Source organism: Bombina bombina, chromosome 6 (genome assembly GCF_027579735.1).
Source record: "Bombina bombina isolate aBomBom1 chromosome 6, aBomBom1.pri, whole genome shotgun sequence".
Lineage (NCBI taxonomy): Eukaryota > Metazoa > Chordata > Amphibia > Anura > Bombinatoridae > Bombina > Bombina bombina.
The window spans coordinates 992992328-993009488 of record NC_069504.1 but is presented as its reverse complement, the minus strand read 5'-3'; the positions used below and the strand labels follow the sequence as shown (position 1 = coordinate 993009488).

General features: G+C 35.2%; 1 protein-coding gene across 1 annotated transcript; it reads right to left on the bottom strand.

Annotated features, from left to right (window-relative positions):
• Positions 1-4779: 4779 nt before the first annotated feature.
• Positions 4780-14084, bottom strand: LOC128664849 (zona pellucida sperm-binding protein 4-like). The gene is made up of 12 exons (XM_053719651.1): positions 13904-14084; positions 12010-12131; positions 11488-11584; positions 9645-9800; positions 9307-9497; positions 6266-6360; positions 6011-6138; positions 5741-5930; positions 5523-5664; positions 5260-5338; positions 5078-5173; positions 4780-4916 (listed from the first exon to the last, which is right to left on the bottom strand). Exons 1-12 carry the CDS (start codon positions 14082-14084, stop codon positions 4780-4782), a joined length of 1614 nt encoding a protein of 537 aa, XP_053575626.1.
• Between the last annotated feature and the right edge of the window lie 3077 nt (positions 14085-17161).

Below are 17161 nucleotides of genomic sequence, written 5' to 3'. Positions count from 1 at the left end.
CTCTCACATACACTCGCATGAAGACTTGTATCTCCCAGCTCTCTTTTTTGTATACTCACCCCACACACCTACGGCGCACACCTCATTAGTGGCACTTGTTTACCTTAGCGGCCTTGAGCACTAAGCCCCTCACATTCTCTACTCTCATAACACTATTTCACGTTCAATTAAAATACCCCTTATTACTCATCTGATTCCTTCACCACAGAGCCTTCCCCTTTTTTTATTATTTTATGGAGAGGTTTGTGATTACATCCAAACATGCCACCAAAATCTAAAGACAAAAAAAAAACCTAAACAATGTCAGCATGCAGCAGGACAGTTCCGTGGATCTTTGACATCTCTATGGCAGGGCATGGCTCCCAAAATTTAACAAAGGGAATATTTGATTTTATAGCTCCTCAATTTGATTCCTTAAAACAAGAATATAACCCTCCCAACTTAATAAACTCAGAATCTTTCCCAACTATCAGGGGATGTACAGCAATTCAACAATATAATGTATGTGGCGGAATCACGAATATCAGAGTTAGAAAATAAAAATATCTTCCAAGAAAAAATAAAATTTACAGCAGGATTCTATGTTACTAAAACTACAAAATAAGATTGTTTCTTCTGGAACGGTCCTCCAGTTCAACAATCTAGGGATTAGTGGTATTCCGGAGTCAATCAGTCCTTCAAGTCTTAACAATTTTATAAAAATGGGAGAACACCACTTATTTTTCAGGATTTCTCTTTTGAGAAAAGGGGCAGGTATTTGCTCTAGTAGAATAAAAATCTGCCTAGCAGTATTTATAATATACCCAGCTATATTAAAGGTTAAAAAGGAAGGAGAGACGTAGACGTTTAACTCAGTTGAGGATGCAAAAACCTTCAAGAGTCTATAAAAAGCTAGACATATTGGATTGGAATGTTATTGATCTACTGATGATCAAGTTTATTTTTCTATTATTTTTTTTTTCTTCTCAACCCCCCCCCCCACCTCTGTCAATAGCTGAATAGATCCAGATAAATTACAAACAATAGACCAATAGAACTAGATGAAGTAGATAATGCAATTTAATTAAGCAGCTGGCCCAGATAGCCTCCCTGCCAAATCCTTGTGGATTATACAATTAAACCCCTTCTTGGCTTAAATTGTCATTACAATGAGAAAGAAAAACCCAGGACTATATAAATTACATTAATTTGCAAAAAGAATAAGAATCCTGAAGATCTGAGTACGTACCGCACCATTTCACACCTCAATGTAGATTATAAACTACTAACAGGGAATATAGCTAAAAGAATGAACTTTTTTTAGGGGAATTAATACATTCTGACCAAACAGGGTTCATGTCTGGAAGAACCTCTTTATCCAAAACTAAGAAAGGTCCTTTTCACACAAAGAATAAAAAAAAACCCACAGCAATACAGATAGAGCTATAATCTCAGTCAATGCAGAAAAAGCATTAGTTTACATGAGCTGGGGTCATTTATATTCTGCCTTAGAAAAAATTGGATTTAAACAGTTATATAGATGCCCTCAGTCGGTCATAATAAGCAATGGTGCTATTTTTTGTGTGTTTTCAACTAGCAAAGGGCACAAGACAGGGATGCCCGCTCTCACCCCTACTCTTTAATTTAACAATAGAGCCACTAGCATCTACAATAAGTAAAATAGTAAATAATGAACTACAAGTAGCTTTGTATGCTGACAATTTACTAGTATTCATCAGTAACAAAAATAAACATGCCCATACTTACACAAATCTTTTCAGGACTTCGGCTCCTTTACTGGATACCGAGTGAATACTGAAAAAATCATTGATTCTATGGATAAAGTTTTAATTCCAGTTCTACGTTTAAAGACACTAATTTTCATTTAAAGTATTTAGGCATCAATATTTCCAGATCCCCAAAGGGGTGGTACGCACTTAATTTTCCGGAAATAAATCAAATCTGTGCCGATTTAAAGAGATGGGCATTGCTTCCATTATCACTTACAGCAAAAATAAAATTTGATCAAAATGGTGAAAAGATTACCAGAAGGTATAAAAAAAAATAAAGGTAGTTTTCAAAAATCCAATCATAGCAAACGATTTGTAAATCATTAAATACCCTTCCAAACTCTTACCATTATCCGGTAACCCCGATTTCACAGAAGGGATAAGATCAAACATTTAACCAATGAAAGCGACAAGGTTTGGAGTACATGGCTCAATTACTCAAGACTAATTGAAGCACGGTTAAATCTTTTGAAGAAAACGGCTAGACATTACTGTACTTCTCTTAAACTTCTGCACCAGAATGTTGGAAAGATAGAGGCCAGGATAAATATTTTTTCCAAAAGGGCATCTCCTCAATTGCATACTGGTACAGACTGATGCTTAAAAAAAGTACGAACAACATCACAAAAATAACTGCAAAATGGAGAAGAGATCAATTCAGTGGGAGATGATTTAATTAGCAAAAGTATTGAAGGAGCATATAAAGCTACACTATCATCGTCTTGGCGTGAGTCACATCTTAAAATTGATCAATCACTCCAGATAAGCTCACAGAATGGAATCAAGCCAGAACAGTGGCATGCTACAGATGTAGCTTTCCAAATGCCACTATACACTGCTTAGGATCATGCCCAAAAGTAAATAAATTCTGGATCTCTAAAATATTGATCTCTAGAATTGATTTTAACATGCTAGATATCTTCCACAAAAAAACCCATCAAAGTAAAAACGTATTAATTAGATTTTATGCAGATGTAATCTTCTCCACTTGGAAAGATCAGAAATCCCCAAGCTTTCAAAAATTTGTGGAACTAGTCAGCAATAAAACAATTTCAACTTCTATTTAACTACTTATTTCTCATATTTAGTGTTTCTTTTTTTCCCTTTTAAATGTGTTTAGATGGAAATTTCATAAAATGTAAAAGGAATGTATTGTTTATTATGTACAAATCCACCCTGCAAGGCAAAAGGAATATGTGAAACCAATGTAACCCATTTGTTTTTGTTGTCTTCTTTTCTTTTGTCTGTCATGCTGTTGGCCTATAAATAAAGAAGTAAAAAAACCACACAATTTCATGTACAATATTGACTATGGTGCCTATTTTTTCCAAAGTCGAAATGGGGTATTAAATAAAATCGCAGTCAAACATACAACATAACTCACCCATTTATAAATACAGTTTACTTTTATGAGGCTCTACTCAGGAGAATCAGGGAAGCCAAGCATGCTATAGATGGTGGGTTATCATCTTTAGACCTTTTCTTTTATGTGTCCTTGAGATCACATCAGTGTTTTTACAGGAATATACATGAAGGAGCTAGAATATTCATTTTTTTGAATTAAGAAATTGTGCCGAATATGAGGTACTTGTTTCTTTCACGTTTGGAATGCAAAGAATTTGAATAATGTCTTCTGTTGATTTAACAAGCTGCATTTTGTATTGCTCTTTTATTTTTCTTACTCGGGTTGTCCCCTTGTATATATCTGTCAGGACAATGATGCAGCATTGTATGTGTGCAAATATGCTAATGTTATGCATTGTCTATTATCCAATGATGTGATTTGTTTTGACAAAAAAAAAAAAAGTGTTAGCAACAAATACAAAAAGGGACCCCAACACACCCTTACATAGTGACTAAAAGCAGTCCCTCTTGTGAGGGAAAACATACCAAGTTAATCCCATGGCAACAGTGGACCACCTAATCAAACTATAGGCATATGGAACATAATCAAGTTGTGTACTAATAACTAATCTGCCCCCCTCTTGCTGTTAAAGTGATGGTAAACTCTCCCCTTTTTAAAATCAGATCTGGAATGTAAGCGCTATTTTAGATGGGGGTTTTATTCATCATGTGTAATGAAGATGCGCTATAACTTAGTTATTAATATAGATATGAAATTCAAATACCCCACCCACTTCAAAAGTCAATTTTCCTGTCAGCTAAATGATTGAATTACCCTCCAATCAATGCTCTATCTACAACAAAAGTGCCAGATGGGGAGAGCGTTGATTGGACAACAATTCAATCTGTTAGCTCACAGAAAATTTGACTTTTGAAGTGGGCGGAGGAGCCTGCAGTATTTGAATTTCATATCTATATTATAAAGCATGTTATACTGCATCTTCATTACAGCTAATGAATTAAACTCCATCTAAATAGCGCTTACATTCCAGATCTGATTTTATAAAGGGGAGAGTTTACCATCACTTTAACTACACATAAAGGAGACTTTGTAAGGGACAGCATCCTCTTTCAAATCAGTTATCCTATGTTCATATAGCTGCCAAGTGATTGTCATAACATATACTAGACAATAGTTACTTTGTAGAAGGGTGATTTTGGCCACACTGAACACCCATAAGGTATATTTATGGTAAGCCGATTGCTTGGTAGCTGTATCACTAGAGAATATCCACCCACAAAATGCAGAAGTTAAACTGCCTACATAGTAAACGTCATTCCACAGTTGGAGCTTCGGGAAGTAAACTTGCCAACTGTGGAACCAAAAAGGTTTACTATGTAGGTAGTAGAGATCAGTTTAACTTCTGCATTGTGTGTTTGATAGTTTAGCAAAGTTTCTGAAACAAATTGATCTGCTAGAAATGTTTGCATTAGAATGCAACTGGGAAAGGGTAAATAAAAATTCTATAGCCTATATGGTCTAGAAGCCACTGCTGCAACAGTGGTGGTTAAACCTAAAGGCAAGCTTTTGTACAAGTTCTTCCTCAAATATTACTTTTGTAGGTTAAAGAAATAAAGACATGATATTTGTAGAAATCCATTTTATTTACACTTGTTCACTTTTTGTGATGTTAAATCTCTTGTAATTCCAGACACCTATAATAAAAATGATGGCCATAACACCTCCGGCAACTGCTGTGCCTCTGGCCCAGGCTAAAGGTTTGTAACCAGAATCATTGTCACCTGTAGGAATAAGCCATAGTTAAATGGGTAACCAGCCCGTTATAGTAAGATAAATGGCAAAGACTTATCAAAAATGTAAATATGTCTAACGTTAACAATGTGAAACTACAGAGGCATAAAGCAATTGTTGTAGCCTAGAGTGCAAGTCTGATTCAGATTACCTGGTATCTCAGCCTTCACCATGCTAGCACTGGCAAAGTAAATGGGTCCCTCAGATGTGACTATGGTCATGGTGTCCTCCACAGGTACCATTCTCCCTGAATTAGGCATATAAATGAAGGCATACAATGAATGTAAGTCTTTAAGGGCATTAGATAGTAAAGAAGGGTTCTAGAGGTCTTACGCTTTCTTGATGAACAAGTTCTTCTGCAGGAATCAAAGTTAGATGGAACACATACAGAGGCACTGCAGTGGAAGTAGACCTGGGGAGGAAAGAATGTTACCATTACTGGATAAATTAAGGAACAAGTGCAGGGAAATTGGCCTTAACAGAATTAGTAGTGTGTATTGATTTTATATTTCACACTAAAGTTCAAGATTTTAGATGTAGTTTTTCCACTACATTTAAAAAGCAATCTGACCATACATAAACTCAAGCAAAGTTACCAATCCTCCAAGAGAAAGTTGGGTTCTTTCATCCACAAATGTGAAAGTGCTGATGGAAAAGCGCTGGTAATGTGTTGGGTAAGTTTGTGATGCAACAACTGGAATCAGCTGTGTAAGGTAATTATCTCCAGTGAAAGGACAACTGAAAAAAAATTAGAATTTAAAGTCAGAATTTTAAGACCTTAGCTTGATGAAGTATGGAGGGTTTGCAATACTACCTTTTCTCCAGGACAGGCCACTGTGGCTGCTGGAAGGAATTAGTTGATTGGGTAGCCCAGCAATCATTTAGTATCAGCACCAGGTTAGGGTCTGTGCGCCTCAGAATCCTGACCTCCAGGTAGACTGGATCTCTCAGAACCTTTACAACAGGGTAGTCTCCATCTACATAGTATCCGGTATAGGATACATCTAGATATTAAAAATAAATCATGATAAAGGTGCTCTTATGACAAAGGCTAGCAAGCTTGGCTAGGTTTAGAATGAGTTACCTTGAGCTATCCTCATCTCCAGTGAAAGAGGTCCAGTGGTGGAGACAGGAGGTGGTGGTGGCAGGGTGACAACATCTACGTTTAGTAGTACAGCACTGGTTCTGGAATAGCTGCAGCGAACAGTCAGCCTAGAAAAGCAAAAGTGGTAGAAGTGTAAAGCAGCTCCCTTCAGAAGCACCTTGCATAGTTACATTATAATTTTAAAGTGCATCTGAAATTGTACCTGCTAGGTGATGAAAACAAATTCCAACTTACTTCATTGTACTGTCTCTAGTGATTGATGCCCCTTGCCAGTTCCTTACATCTCTTGTTGCTTCAAAGACGTTTTCATAAATCTGACTAACATCTGTCTGTTAGGGAAGAAAGGTCAGGTTTCAAGGAGCTCATTTCAGTTTTTTTGCAGTTTTCAAACACCTTGATACTATTGAGGGAATATAATATATTATTTAGCAAAGCTGTTTTATTCACAAAATGCAGTTCTAGCTATAGCATGTAAGATACTGGGGCCTATTTATCAAGCCATCAACCGCAAATACGTTGGAATTCTGCAGCATAATTGTAGAGAGCCCGATTCCCCTTATTTATCAAGCCCTACAGACCAGCAAAAGTAGAATTGTGACGTAACATACGATCCGCCGGTCAAAGTCCGACACAAATCGATGCTTACGTCATTACAGATGTTCTGAATGCAAATTCGGCACTGACTACTTTTGCAAGTTAAATTTTTACGAGGTACGCTCGGCACTATTCCGGCCCTGCATACCTGGTTTTCAATCCGCCTCCCTGAAGGCGGCGGATGCCATAGGAATCAATAGGAGTCTGAAAGCAGCGAAAGCTTATGTTTGCTGCTGTCCGATATCCCATTGATTCCTATGGCAGAAGTTAGTTAAGTTTACACCCAACACCCTAGCATAACCCGAGTCTAAACACCCCTAATCTGCCGCCCCCTACATTATGTTATTAACCTTTAATCTGCCATCCAACTTTGCCACCACTATTAATATTTTTTTTTTTATATATATATATATATATATATATATATATATATATATATATATATATATATATATATATATATATATATATATTTTAACTACATTATTCCTATTTAAAACTAAATACTTACCTATAAAATAAACCCTAAGCTAGCTACTATATAACTAATAGTTACATTGTAACTCGCTTAGGGTTTAATTTTAAAGGCAAGTTTGTATTTATTTTAACTAGGTAGAATAGTTAGTTACTATTTAATAACTTCCTAGCTAAAATACAAAACGTACCTGTAAAATAAAACCTAACCTACGTTACAATTACACCCAACACTATAATTAAATTAAATACAATTAACTAATTACAATAACCTAAATTAAATTATCTAAAGTAGAAAAAAAGCAAACACTAAATTACAGAAATTTAAACTAATAGCCCTATCTAAATAAAAAAGCCCCCCCCGAATAAAAAAAAAACAAAAAAAAAAAAAAACCTAGCCTAAACCAAACCACCAATAGCCCTTATAAGGGCCTTTTGCAGAGCATTGCCCCAAAGTAATCAGCTTTTCCCTTAAAAAAAAATAAATAAAAACCCCAACACTAACCCCCTGAAGATAGACTTACCGGGAGACTTCATCCAAGCTGGGCAGAAGTGGTCATCCAGACGGCATCTTCTATCTTCATCCATCAGGCGCGGGTCCATCTTCATGACACCCGATGCGGAGCATCCTCTTCAGCCGGCGAATGAAGGTTCCTTTTAAGTGATGTCATCCAAGATGGCGTCCCTTAGATTCCAATTGGCTGATAGAAATCTATCAGCCAATCGGAATTAAGTTAAAAAAAAAAAAAAACCCTACCAGCCAATCGGAATCTAAGGGATGCCATCTTGGACGACGTCACTTACAGGACCCTTCATTCGCAGGGCCGAAGAGGATGCTCCGCGTCGGGTGTCTTGAAGATGGACCTGCGCTGGATGGATGAAGATACCGTCTAGATGACCACTTCTGCCCGGCTTGGATGAAGAAGTCTCCCGGTAAGTCGATCTTCAGTGGGTTAGCGTTTTTTTTGTTTTTGTTTTTTTTAAAGGGTGTATTGGGTGGGTTTTATTTTTAGGTTAGGGCTTTGGGCTGCAAAAGAGCAAACTGCCCTTTTCAGGGCAATGGGGAGCTTAGGTTTTTTTAGTTAGTATTTTTTTGGTGGGTTGGTTGTATTTTTTTTTTTTATTTTTTTTTAATACAGGTAAAAGAGCGGATTACTTTGGGGCAATGCCCCGCAAAAGGCCCTTTTAAGGGCTATTGGTAGTTTAGGCTAGGGTTTTTTTTTTGTGGGGGGGGGAAGGCTTTTTTATTTTGACAGTTCTATTAGATTAGGTGTAATTAGTTTAAATTTCTGTAATTTGTTTATTTTCTGTAATTTAGTGTTTGTTTTTAACTTTAGATCATTTAAGTTATTGTATTTAATTGTAGTGTTAGGTTTTATTTTACAGATACTTTTGTATTTATTTTAGCTAGGTAGTTAATAGTTAAATTGTTAACTAGGTAGTAGTTATTAAATAGTTAAGGACACAGCTTTAAGTTTGCTCAATTGTTTTAGGACGGAAAAATTCCATCATATGTCCTTAAGAGGTTAAAATACAATATTGCATGTAAAATAAAAAGAAAACCTAAGCTAGATACAATGTAACTATTCATTATTGTAGCTAGCTTAGGGTTTATTTTATAGGTAAGTATTTAGTTTTTAAATAGGAATAATGTAGTTAACGATAGTAATTGTATTTAAATTAGATTTAAGTTAGGGGTGTTATGGTTAGAGTTAGGTTTAGGGGTGTTATGTTAGAGTTAGGGGTTAATAAATTTAATATAGTGGTGATGTTGGGGACGGCAGATTAGGGGTTAATAAGTGTTATGTAAGTGGTGGCGGCAGACTAGGGGTTAAGTATAATGTAGGTGGCGGTGGGCTCCCGCGGTTTAGGGGTTTAACAGTTTAGTATAGTGTGGGTGTTTAGTGACAGTATACAAATAAAGCTGGGGAAAAGCCAAAGAGCAGCAAGATAGATGACTGTCAGTTAACAGTCCGCTGCTCCTCGCCCTGTGGTGCGCAGCTTTTTTGGTAACTTTGGAGAACGTATTCAGGTCCGCGGCAGTGATGTTAGGTGAGCGTATTGGTGCCGGCGAATGCAAGTAAGTTGACGGGTTGATAAATAGGCCTCACTATGTATTAGATACATATTTTAAACCAAATTGCTAACTAGAACCTGTTACATCTCACTATATAGCCAAGTATTGTTTTACCCATGCCTCTATTTACCATATGGCCACTTCCACAGGACAAAGGAAATTGGAAGACTGCAAAGAGGTTGTTCCTGGTGATTTGCAACCCACTGCAAGTAGCTGTGTTCACAGACAGCACATTTACAGAGTCCAGTATTAATGGAGGGACTGTCACATCCTTAGCGAGGGCAACTATAACCTGGTTATCAGCTGTACATTGTGCAGTCACTGGAGGGAAAAAATAAAAATTTATATATATATATTTTTAACAACTTTAATGTTACCGTCAGATGTGTACCTCATGAAATTGAATTTTTAATTAGTAATCTCCTTTTTACACAATGGGGGGGGGGGGGGAGTTTGCTGGTAACTCACCTTTGTTTCCATAGTAACAGGGCATACTAGAATCCAAAGGAGTGAAGCAGCACCCAAGGCTTTCACAGAGGTCTCTGGATACTGGGGCATTGGCACAGGACACCCTGTCCCCTCTGGCAATGGCAGCACAAACATCTGGGCTGGGAGCATCCATAGCTTTAAGAGATCAGAACATTCAAGTCAGCAGCAAGGAAAATGAAGCATAGAGATATTATGTATTTAATCTCCGGTTTTGAATACTTTCATCTCTAGCTTACTGACCATTACAGACAAAGGGTATAAAAGATTTAGCAATATGCCCTAAACTGTGTAGGAAGTTGAGAATTTCTCAATTGATAAAATTAAAAACAGTAATTTATTAAGGAAGGGTAGAAATCAGTCTAGCCCCTACCCACAGCTAGACAGGTAAGCAGACTTTGCAAAACCTTAAATATGTAGGTCAGTTTATTGCCCATTATCAATATAGGATTTCTGACAGGAAGGCAAAAGGTATAGTGTTGCTAGGAGACACTTTAAAATAGCCCCAATCAGAGCCCTCAGAGGAGGAAGCCTCAACAGGAAGTAAAGGACAGTCTAGTCAGTATTAAACTTGGATTTCAGATAGCAATTTTAAACAATTTACTTTTATCAAGTTTACTTTGTTCATTTGGTATTTTGTTGAAAGCCCAAACCTAGGTAGACCCATATGCCGATTTCTAAGCCCTTGAAGGTCGCCTCTTGGCATTGTGCTCACTCCCATGGAGTTATTTATGAGTCAGCACTGACTGGCTAAAATGCAAAACTGCCCACTTATTTCAGTTCTTTTGACAGCCTGATTACCTTGTATCCAAGTGTCTGCAGATGTAAAACAAGTATTAATAGAACAATGTTTGTTATGCAAAAACTGGAATTGAGATTTTTTTTAAACAAAAATGTAGCAGATACTGTCCCTTTGAAATAAGAATTTAAAGGGACAGTCAGACTGTTTAAAAAGTTAGATAATCCCTTTAACCATTCCCCAGTTTTGCATAACCAGTTATATTAACATGTTTATCTCTAATTACCTTGTATTTAAGCCTGTTGCAAACTGCCCCCTTATTTCAGTTCTTTTGACAGACTTGCATTTTAGCCAAACAGTGCTAACTCCAAGGTGACTTCACATGTGTGAGCTCAATGTGATCTATAAGACACATTAATTCATGTCCTCTAGTGATCAAAATGCATTCAGATATGAGGCGGCCTTCAAGGTCTAAGAAATTAGTATGAGCCTACCTAGGTTTAACTTTCAACTAAGAAAAAAACAAAGCAAAATTGGTGATAAAAGTAAATTGGAAAGTTGTTAAACTTTCACGATTCAGATAGGGCACGTAATTTTAATTTTGGACTTTACAGTCCCTTAAAAATGTAAAATCATATTGCAATTATTTCTATTAAAGGGACATTAAACCAAATTTCTCCATCTTTCTGATTAAGAAAACCATTTAAAGAACTTTCCAATTTACTTCTATTATCTAATTTGCCTCATTCTTTAGATATCCTTGGTTTAATAGCAATGCATGAAGCCTATCTAGGCTTTCCAGCAAAGAATATCAAGAATGAAGCAAATTAAAAAGTTGTTTAAAATTGCATGCCATTTCTTAATTAAAAAAAAAAAAAAAAAAAAAAAAAAAAAAAGTGGATTTAATTAAGTATGTCTGAATTTTTTGTTACTATAATTTAAAGGGATATTAAAAATTTATTTAATTGATCTCAGATTACCTTACTAGACCATGTCACTATAGGGAAGAAAAAAAAAAAAAAAAAAAAAAAAAAAAAACAGCATTTAAAAGGAGCAATGTGATTTTATAATCCATAGAGAGTTTACCTGGTAAGACTGGACATTTAAGCTCCTTTTTATGGTGCTGAATCTCTCCATCAAGTAAGGCTTCTTTCAGAAGAATGGTCATTAGATAGGCGTCTTCCTGTGAGTGTAGAAATCCCATTGTAGTGAATGAACAAAGTTACAATGTAGGAGACTAATTCCCAGCAACCACTAGTATTGGAAGAGTCAGACAATTTAACATTTCTACAGAGCCACTATTTAGTAGACTTGTTAAAGATCTGATCATGTTTAAAGGATCTTGGACATTATAATCTTCAAATAATCAGAATATATGTATATTGTTTATAACTGACATAACCCATGACACTTAATGGGGACCAGTTTATAATCTGGTAAATTCAGACCTGTAATCTCTAGGTGTGAGATCTTGAAAGATAACAGGTCCCTATAAGGAGGTATCACATGGTTTACTTTAAACTACTTACAGCAATAGCTTATTTGCCAGTCTACACATGGTTCAGAATAAGTCTTTACAGTTGACCCAAACCAAGAAATGCTCTTTACCTGCTCAGTCACATAACAGCCATCATAAGCAGCACCAACAACCACAGAGCCATCTGGTTCTTGTCCAACCCAGGTGCCACACTCTGAGCTATTGTGTAGATAGTGAGACTCTCCTTGGTTATCTATGAAAGAAGATCACCATTTACCTTTAAGTAAACTAAAACAACCAGACTTGGTATTGTGTTGTCCAAAGCAAATGTTTACCACTGAAAAAAAAAAAAAAAAAAAAAAAAAAAACCCAACATTTTATTTTGAGACCCTCAACTTTTATCTGAGTAAGTATATTCAAAGATCTTTCTATATCCCCCCCCAAACATTGCAAGTAAATACGGGGGGGGGGGCGGGCTCTGAGAATATAAATTGCTATTTAACATTTTAGGATCACAAAAAAAAAAAAAAAAAAAAAAAAAACACACCACACTTGACCCACATGCAGGTAAAGTACATGTCATATTAAAATAAAAACTTCAACACCACAAACCTCAGAGAAGAGCATGTGGCCAAACAGAAGATAAAATGTGGCTAGCATAGGCTGTACCTTGTATGTTAAAATAAATTCGCTTTATCTGGTGCTTAAAGGGACATTAAACACTTTGAGGTGGCAATATAAAATGATAAAGTGTATATAATAAAACAACTCTGCAATTTACTTTCATTATTTATTTTATCCTCTTTGCCTGTCATTCCATTCTGAAATTGTGAGCTTTTCAGTTCCTGTTAGAAATGGAAGTGCAGAACACGGTTAAATCCAGCACAACCATTGGCTGCACACACTCTAATGACCTATGTATAACTGTCCCTAATTGGCCACAGCAGAGAAGGTAACACAAGTTACAACATGGCAGCTCCCAGTGTTTTAGAGACACTAAAACTTTACACTTATTTTGTCACTTTTTAAACAACTAATGAAACTTTAAAAAAAAATACATCTACAGGTTAGCCATGGACTAATCTTTTCTTTGAATGCATCATTCTATCTAGCATGTATTTAGTATTTAATGTCCCTTTAAAGTTATAAGCCTTCAAGTTTACCAGATCTTGCTTGGTATATGGTGATTTGTTTTTTCCTGCAGACCCACCTCTATAACTTCTTTATCAAAGTTGTGCACACTGAGGCACAACCTCCTACTGAGCATGTGCAAGAGTTCACATTATATACACACATTTTGTGATTGGCTGATACAGGGAGAGAAAGTAACTAATTTGTCAGAAAAAAAAGTTTGAAATTCAGAATGTTATTGCATTTGGCTTTATGACATACTACCCTATTCAATGGCTCTTTAAAACTAGCACTGCAGATAGATTAGGCGACATTAAATGTGTGTATATATAATAAATAAATCTCTATTACAGAAGATATGCTTAGATACAAAATGGTCTTAAAAGCAGTTGAAACCGTCTTAAAGGGACAGTACACAGTAAAATTGATTTTTCATTAATGTATTTTCAATTACTTGCTGTACCAGCTGCAGAATTTGCATTTTCAGGTTTGTGTATATGAAATAGCTGGTTTTGTGCTTTTAAACCACAGCCTATTACAATGGGTTGAGCTTGCAGGCAACATCTCATTATGTTATCACTTTGTTTATCTTAGTTTTGTCTGTAAACCAAAGCTCAATACTGAAAGAACAATGGAAAATTAACATTGCTCAACTATCTCACACCTCATTGAGACTTTAATTTCTTCTGCTGGCTGTGTTTACATAGGCCCCCCATCTTACAATAGTGGAGAGAAGCTTAAGAAGGGGAAAAGGGGGGGGGGGTCCCATAAGATGATATAAAAAGTCTTCAAAACAAAATTTTACTGGTATCTGCACCATTGTTTTTGCTGGCACACATATATGAGATGTTTACTGTTACCATCACTTCAATGCTCCAAGGTATGTTCACTCACCTAGTACTTTCAGGAAAAAAGCAGAATCATTATCCAGTGAAGGAAGAGAAAATTGGAGGCTGGTCAAGCCACAACGCAGCTGTGAAGATTCCTCCCAAAAAGTTTGTGCTTCACAAACCAAGCATTGTAACTTACAGCTCAGAAGCAAACCTAGAACCCACAGCACAACACAGAAACCCATCTTGCTGTGATTAGAGAATGTTCTCCCCAGCCAGAGATCAGACTTTTATCCCATGAGCAACACCTGATGGGGAGGAGACTGGATTAATACCACTCAGATTTAGCACAGACTATTTGAATTGTCAGTTAACGAGCTATTCTCTGTAACTTTCAAACATTTAACCCTTTAGCAACAAGGGAAGTTTCAATTCCCCTTTCAAGATTGAAAGGCCATTTAACATGTAGTTTTACAGTGGTGGAAGTTTCTCAACTCTAGTCAGCAATACCTGCTAGCAAGGAAGGGAGACCTAAAGTATATCACTGGTGCTGATATAATACCCAGATGCTCATTCCTGTTAGCAAGTCCTGAGAACCGGTTTTGAGAAACATTCCATTTACTGATCTGTACTAAAGGGTTTATTCTAATGTAAAAACAAATGCTGTGTTTAAGCTTCTTTTTATTTCCCTTATTTCAGCATTTTTTTAATTTACTGTTTATTTTAATCTGTCAAAAGGATTGAGAAAGGAGTCAGTTTCACTCCTGGAACAAATGTATTCTGTGATTGCATCATACATATTTTTTATTTTGTTTTAACATTTTTTATTATTTTGTCGAATAAGGTTCTTACCAATGTATAAGTCATTATGTGCAAGCAACAATATAAGACAAAAAACATTTCAGATCAAGCAAAAAATAAAATAAACAATAGTTGTCTAATTCATAGATATCAAATGTAAGGGGAAAAAAAGAGATTTTATTTTATAGCTCATGTTTTAACAGAGGTATTATCATAAACCAGTATATATCGTGCTGCTAAATTTTTTTTTTTTTTTTTAAAAAAAGGGCCTCTCTGTCTCCCCTCCTCCACTCCACACCCCCTAATCTTTCACCTGAATATGAGCCAATGCCCAGAGATTAAAAGGATATACTATTTTTTGTTCTAGCTCTATATCTGTATAGTAGTTTCCCGTTATAAACTAGTCTATTTTTGCTAGGGCTATTTTATTATATATTATTAAATTTGGTAAACTTAGCCCTCCTTAGGCATTTGTAACTTTCCCAGGCTTAACATTGGTCTTTTGCCATGCCAAAGAAATTTAATTAAATTTTTATTTATCATTTGTATATCAGAATGTTGTAGAGGGAGCTGAATAGTTTGCATTAGATAGAATATTTTGGGGAATAAGATCATTTTAAAGATATTTACTTTACCCATTAAAGATAAGGGCAACTTTGACCATCTAGCTAGACTGTCACAGATCTGGTTTAATTTTTCTCTATAGTTTATCTCATACCAGGACCTTGGAATGAGAGATATTTTTATACCCAGGTAATTATTTTGAACTTCTCGAAAAGGATGAGGTATTACAGAATGTTTATTTTAATTAAGTCAAAGTATTTCAGATTTTAATTTGTTTATTTTATAACTAGAAAAGGATCCACAATTTTGGATCAATATTAATAAAATAGGTATGTAGGTATCTGTCTTGTTCATGAATATTAGGAGGTTGCCTGCGTAAAGAGAAATTAATACCTCTTTATCCATTATTTTTATTCCTTCTATATTATCTCTTATCATAATAGCTAAAGACTCAATAGCTAAATAAAAAAGTAAAGGTAAAAAAGGGCAACCTTGCCGTGTGCCCTTATGCAATATAATGGGTTCAGAGATAGAGAAATTATCTATTGAAGATGACATTGGTTTATTATATAATGATTGTATTAACTTGAGAAATTTGTTTTTAAAGCCGAATTTGTGTAGAGTTCTTGGGCATTTAGATATTAAAGTAATGTGAAGACCTTACGTAGATTATAGATAGATAGATCTACCCTTTATAAAACCTGATTGGTCTTTATGTATAATATTTCTCATTAGATTTTGCATTCTATTAGCTATGACTGATGTCAATATTTTATAATCTGTATTCAGTAAAGCAATAGGTCTATATGACCCCATATTTTCCGGATTTCCCTTTATAAGATAATAATTATATAGATTAGCTAAAGTAGGCCCAATTGATTCTTTTACTATTTTATAGAATTCATAAGGCAGGCTATTCGGGCCTGCCGCTTTATTAGTAGCAGAGGTTTTAATAGCAGATTCTACTTCCAGAGTTGTTATAGGGGCTTCTATCATTTCCAATTGATCCTCATTTATATGTGGGATATATATATATATATATATATATATATATATATACAGTATATGCCTCGTCTATTCCTGATTCACTGTATACTTTTTTATAATAAACTAAGAATTCTTGTATTATTTCATCCGTTGAAGTATAGCATTTCCCTTATTTTTAATTACAGAGATATGATTATTCTGCCTTTGATTCCTAATTAAATTGGCAAAATATTTCCCAGATTTGTTCCCATGTCTAAAGAAGATGCTCTTTGCTTTTTTTCTGCTAATTGTGTTTGTTCTAGTATTAAAGTATCTCTTTCATCTTTTGCTTTAATATATTTATCCTAGTTCCACAGGCAAATTAAATTTTTTCAAAATAATCTTTATTAAAATGTAGAAACTCTTCCCATTTGCTTTTTAGAAATTGTTAGAATGTATTATTATTTACTAAGTATCACTGAAACCGCAATCCTGAATTTTTAATTTGTTTAGAAAATGTGAGTTTAATAGTGATTGGGGAATGATCTGACAGGGTGATTTCTTTTATTTCAGCCTTTTCCGTTTTATCAGTCAGTATTGTAGAGACCAGGAAATAGTCTATACGGGAATATGTCTTATGTGCTTTGGATAAACACGTATATTCTCTATTATTTGGGTTTCTCAATCTCCATATATCTTTAACGTTCAGTTGTCTAAGTAAGTGTTTATATAATTTGGTCTCTACAATATTTTTATTATATGGTTTACCCATCCTGTCCAGATTAACTAATGGAGCAAGATTGGAATCTCCCCCTATTATAAGATTATTACTTAGGTTAGTAATTATTCTGTTCTGGATTTTATCCCAAAAAGTTATGTCCTTTTTTATTAGGACCATAAACGTTACACAATGTAAATATTTGCTTAAATATTTTAATCTGAAGAATTGTGTATCTTTCATCTTTATCTATTTCTTGTAAGATTAAGGAAG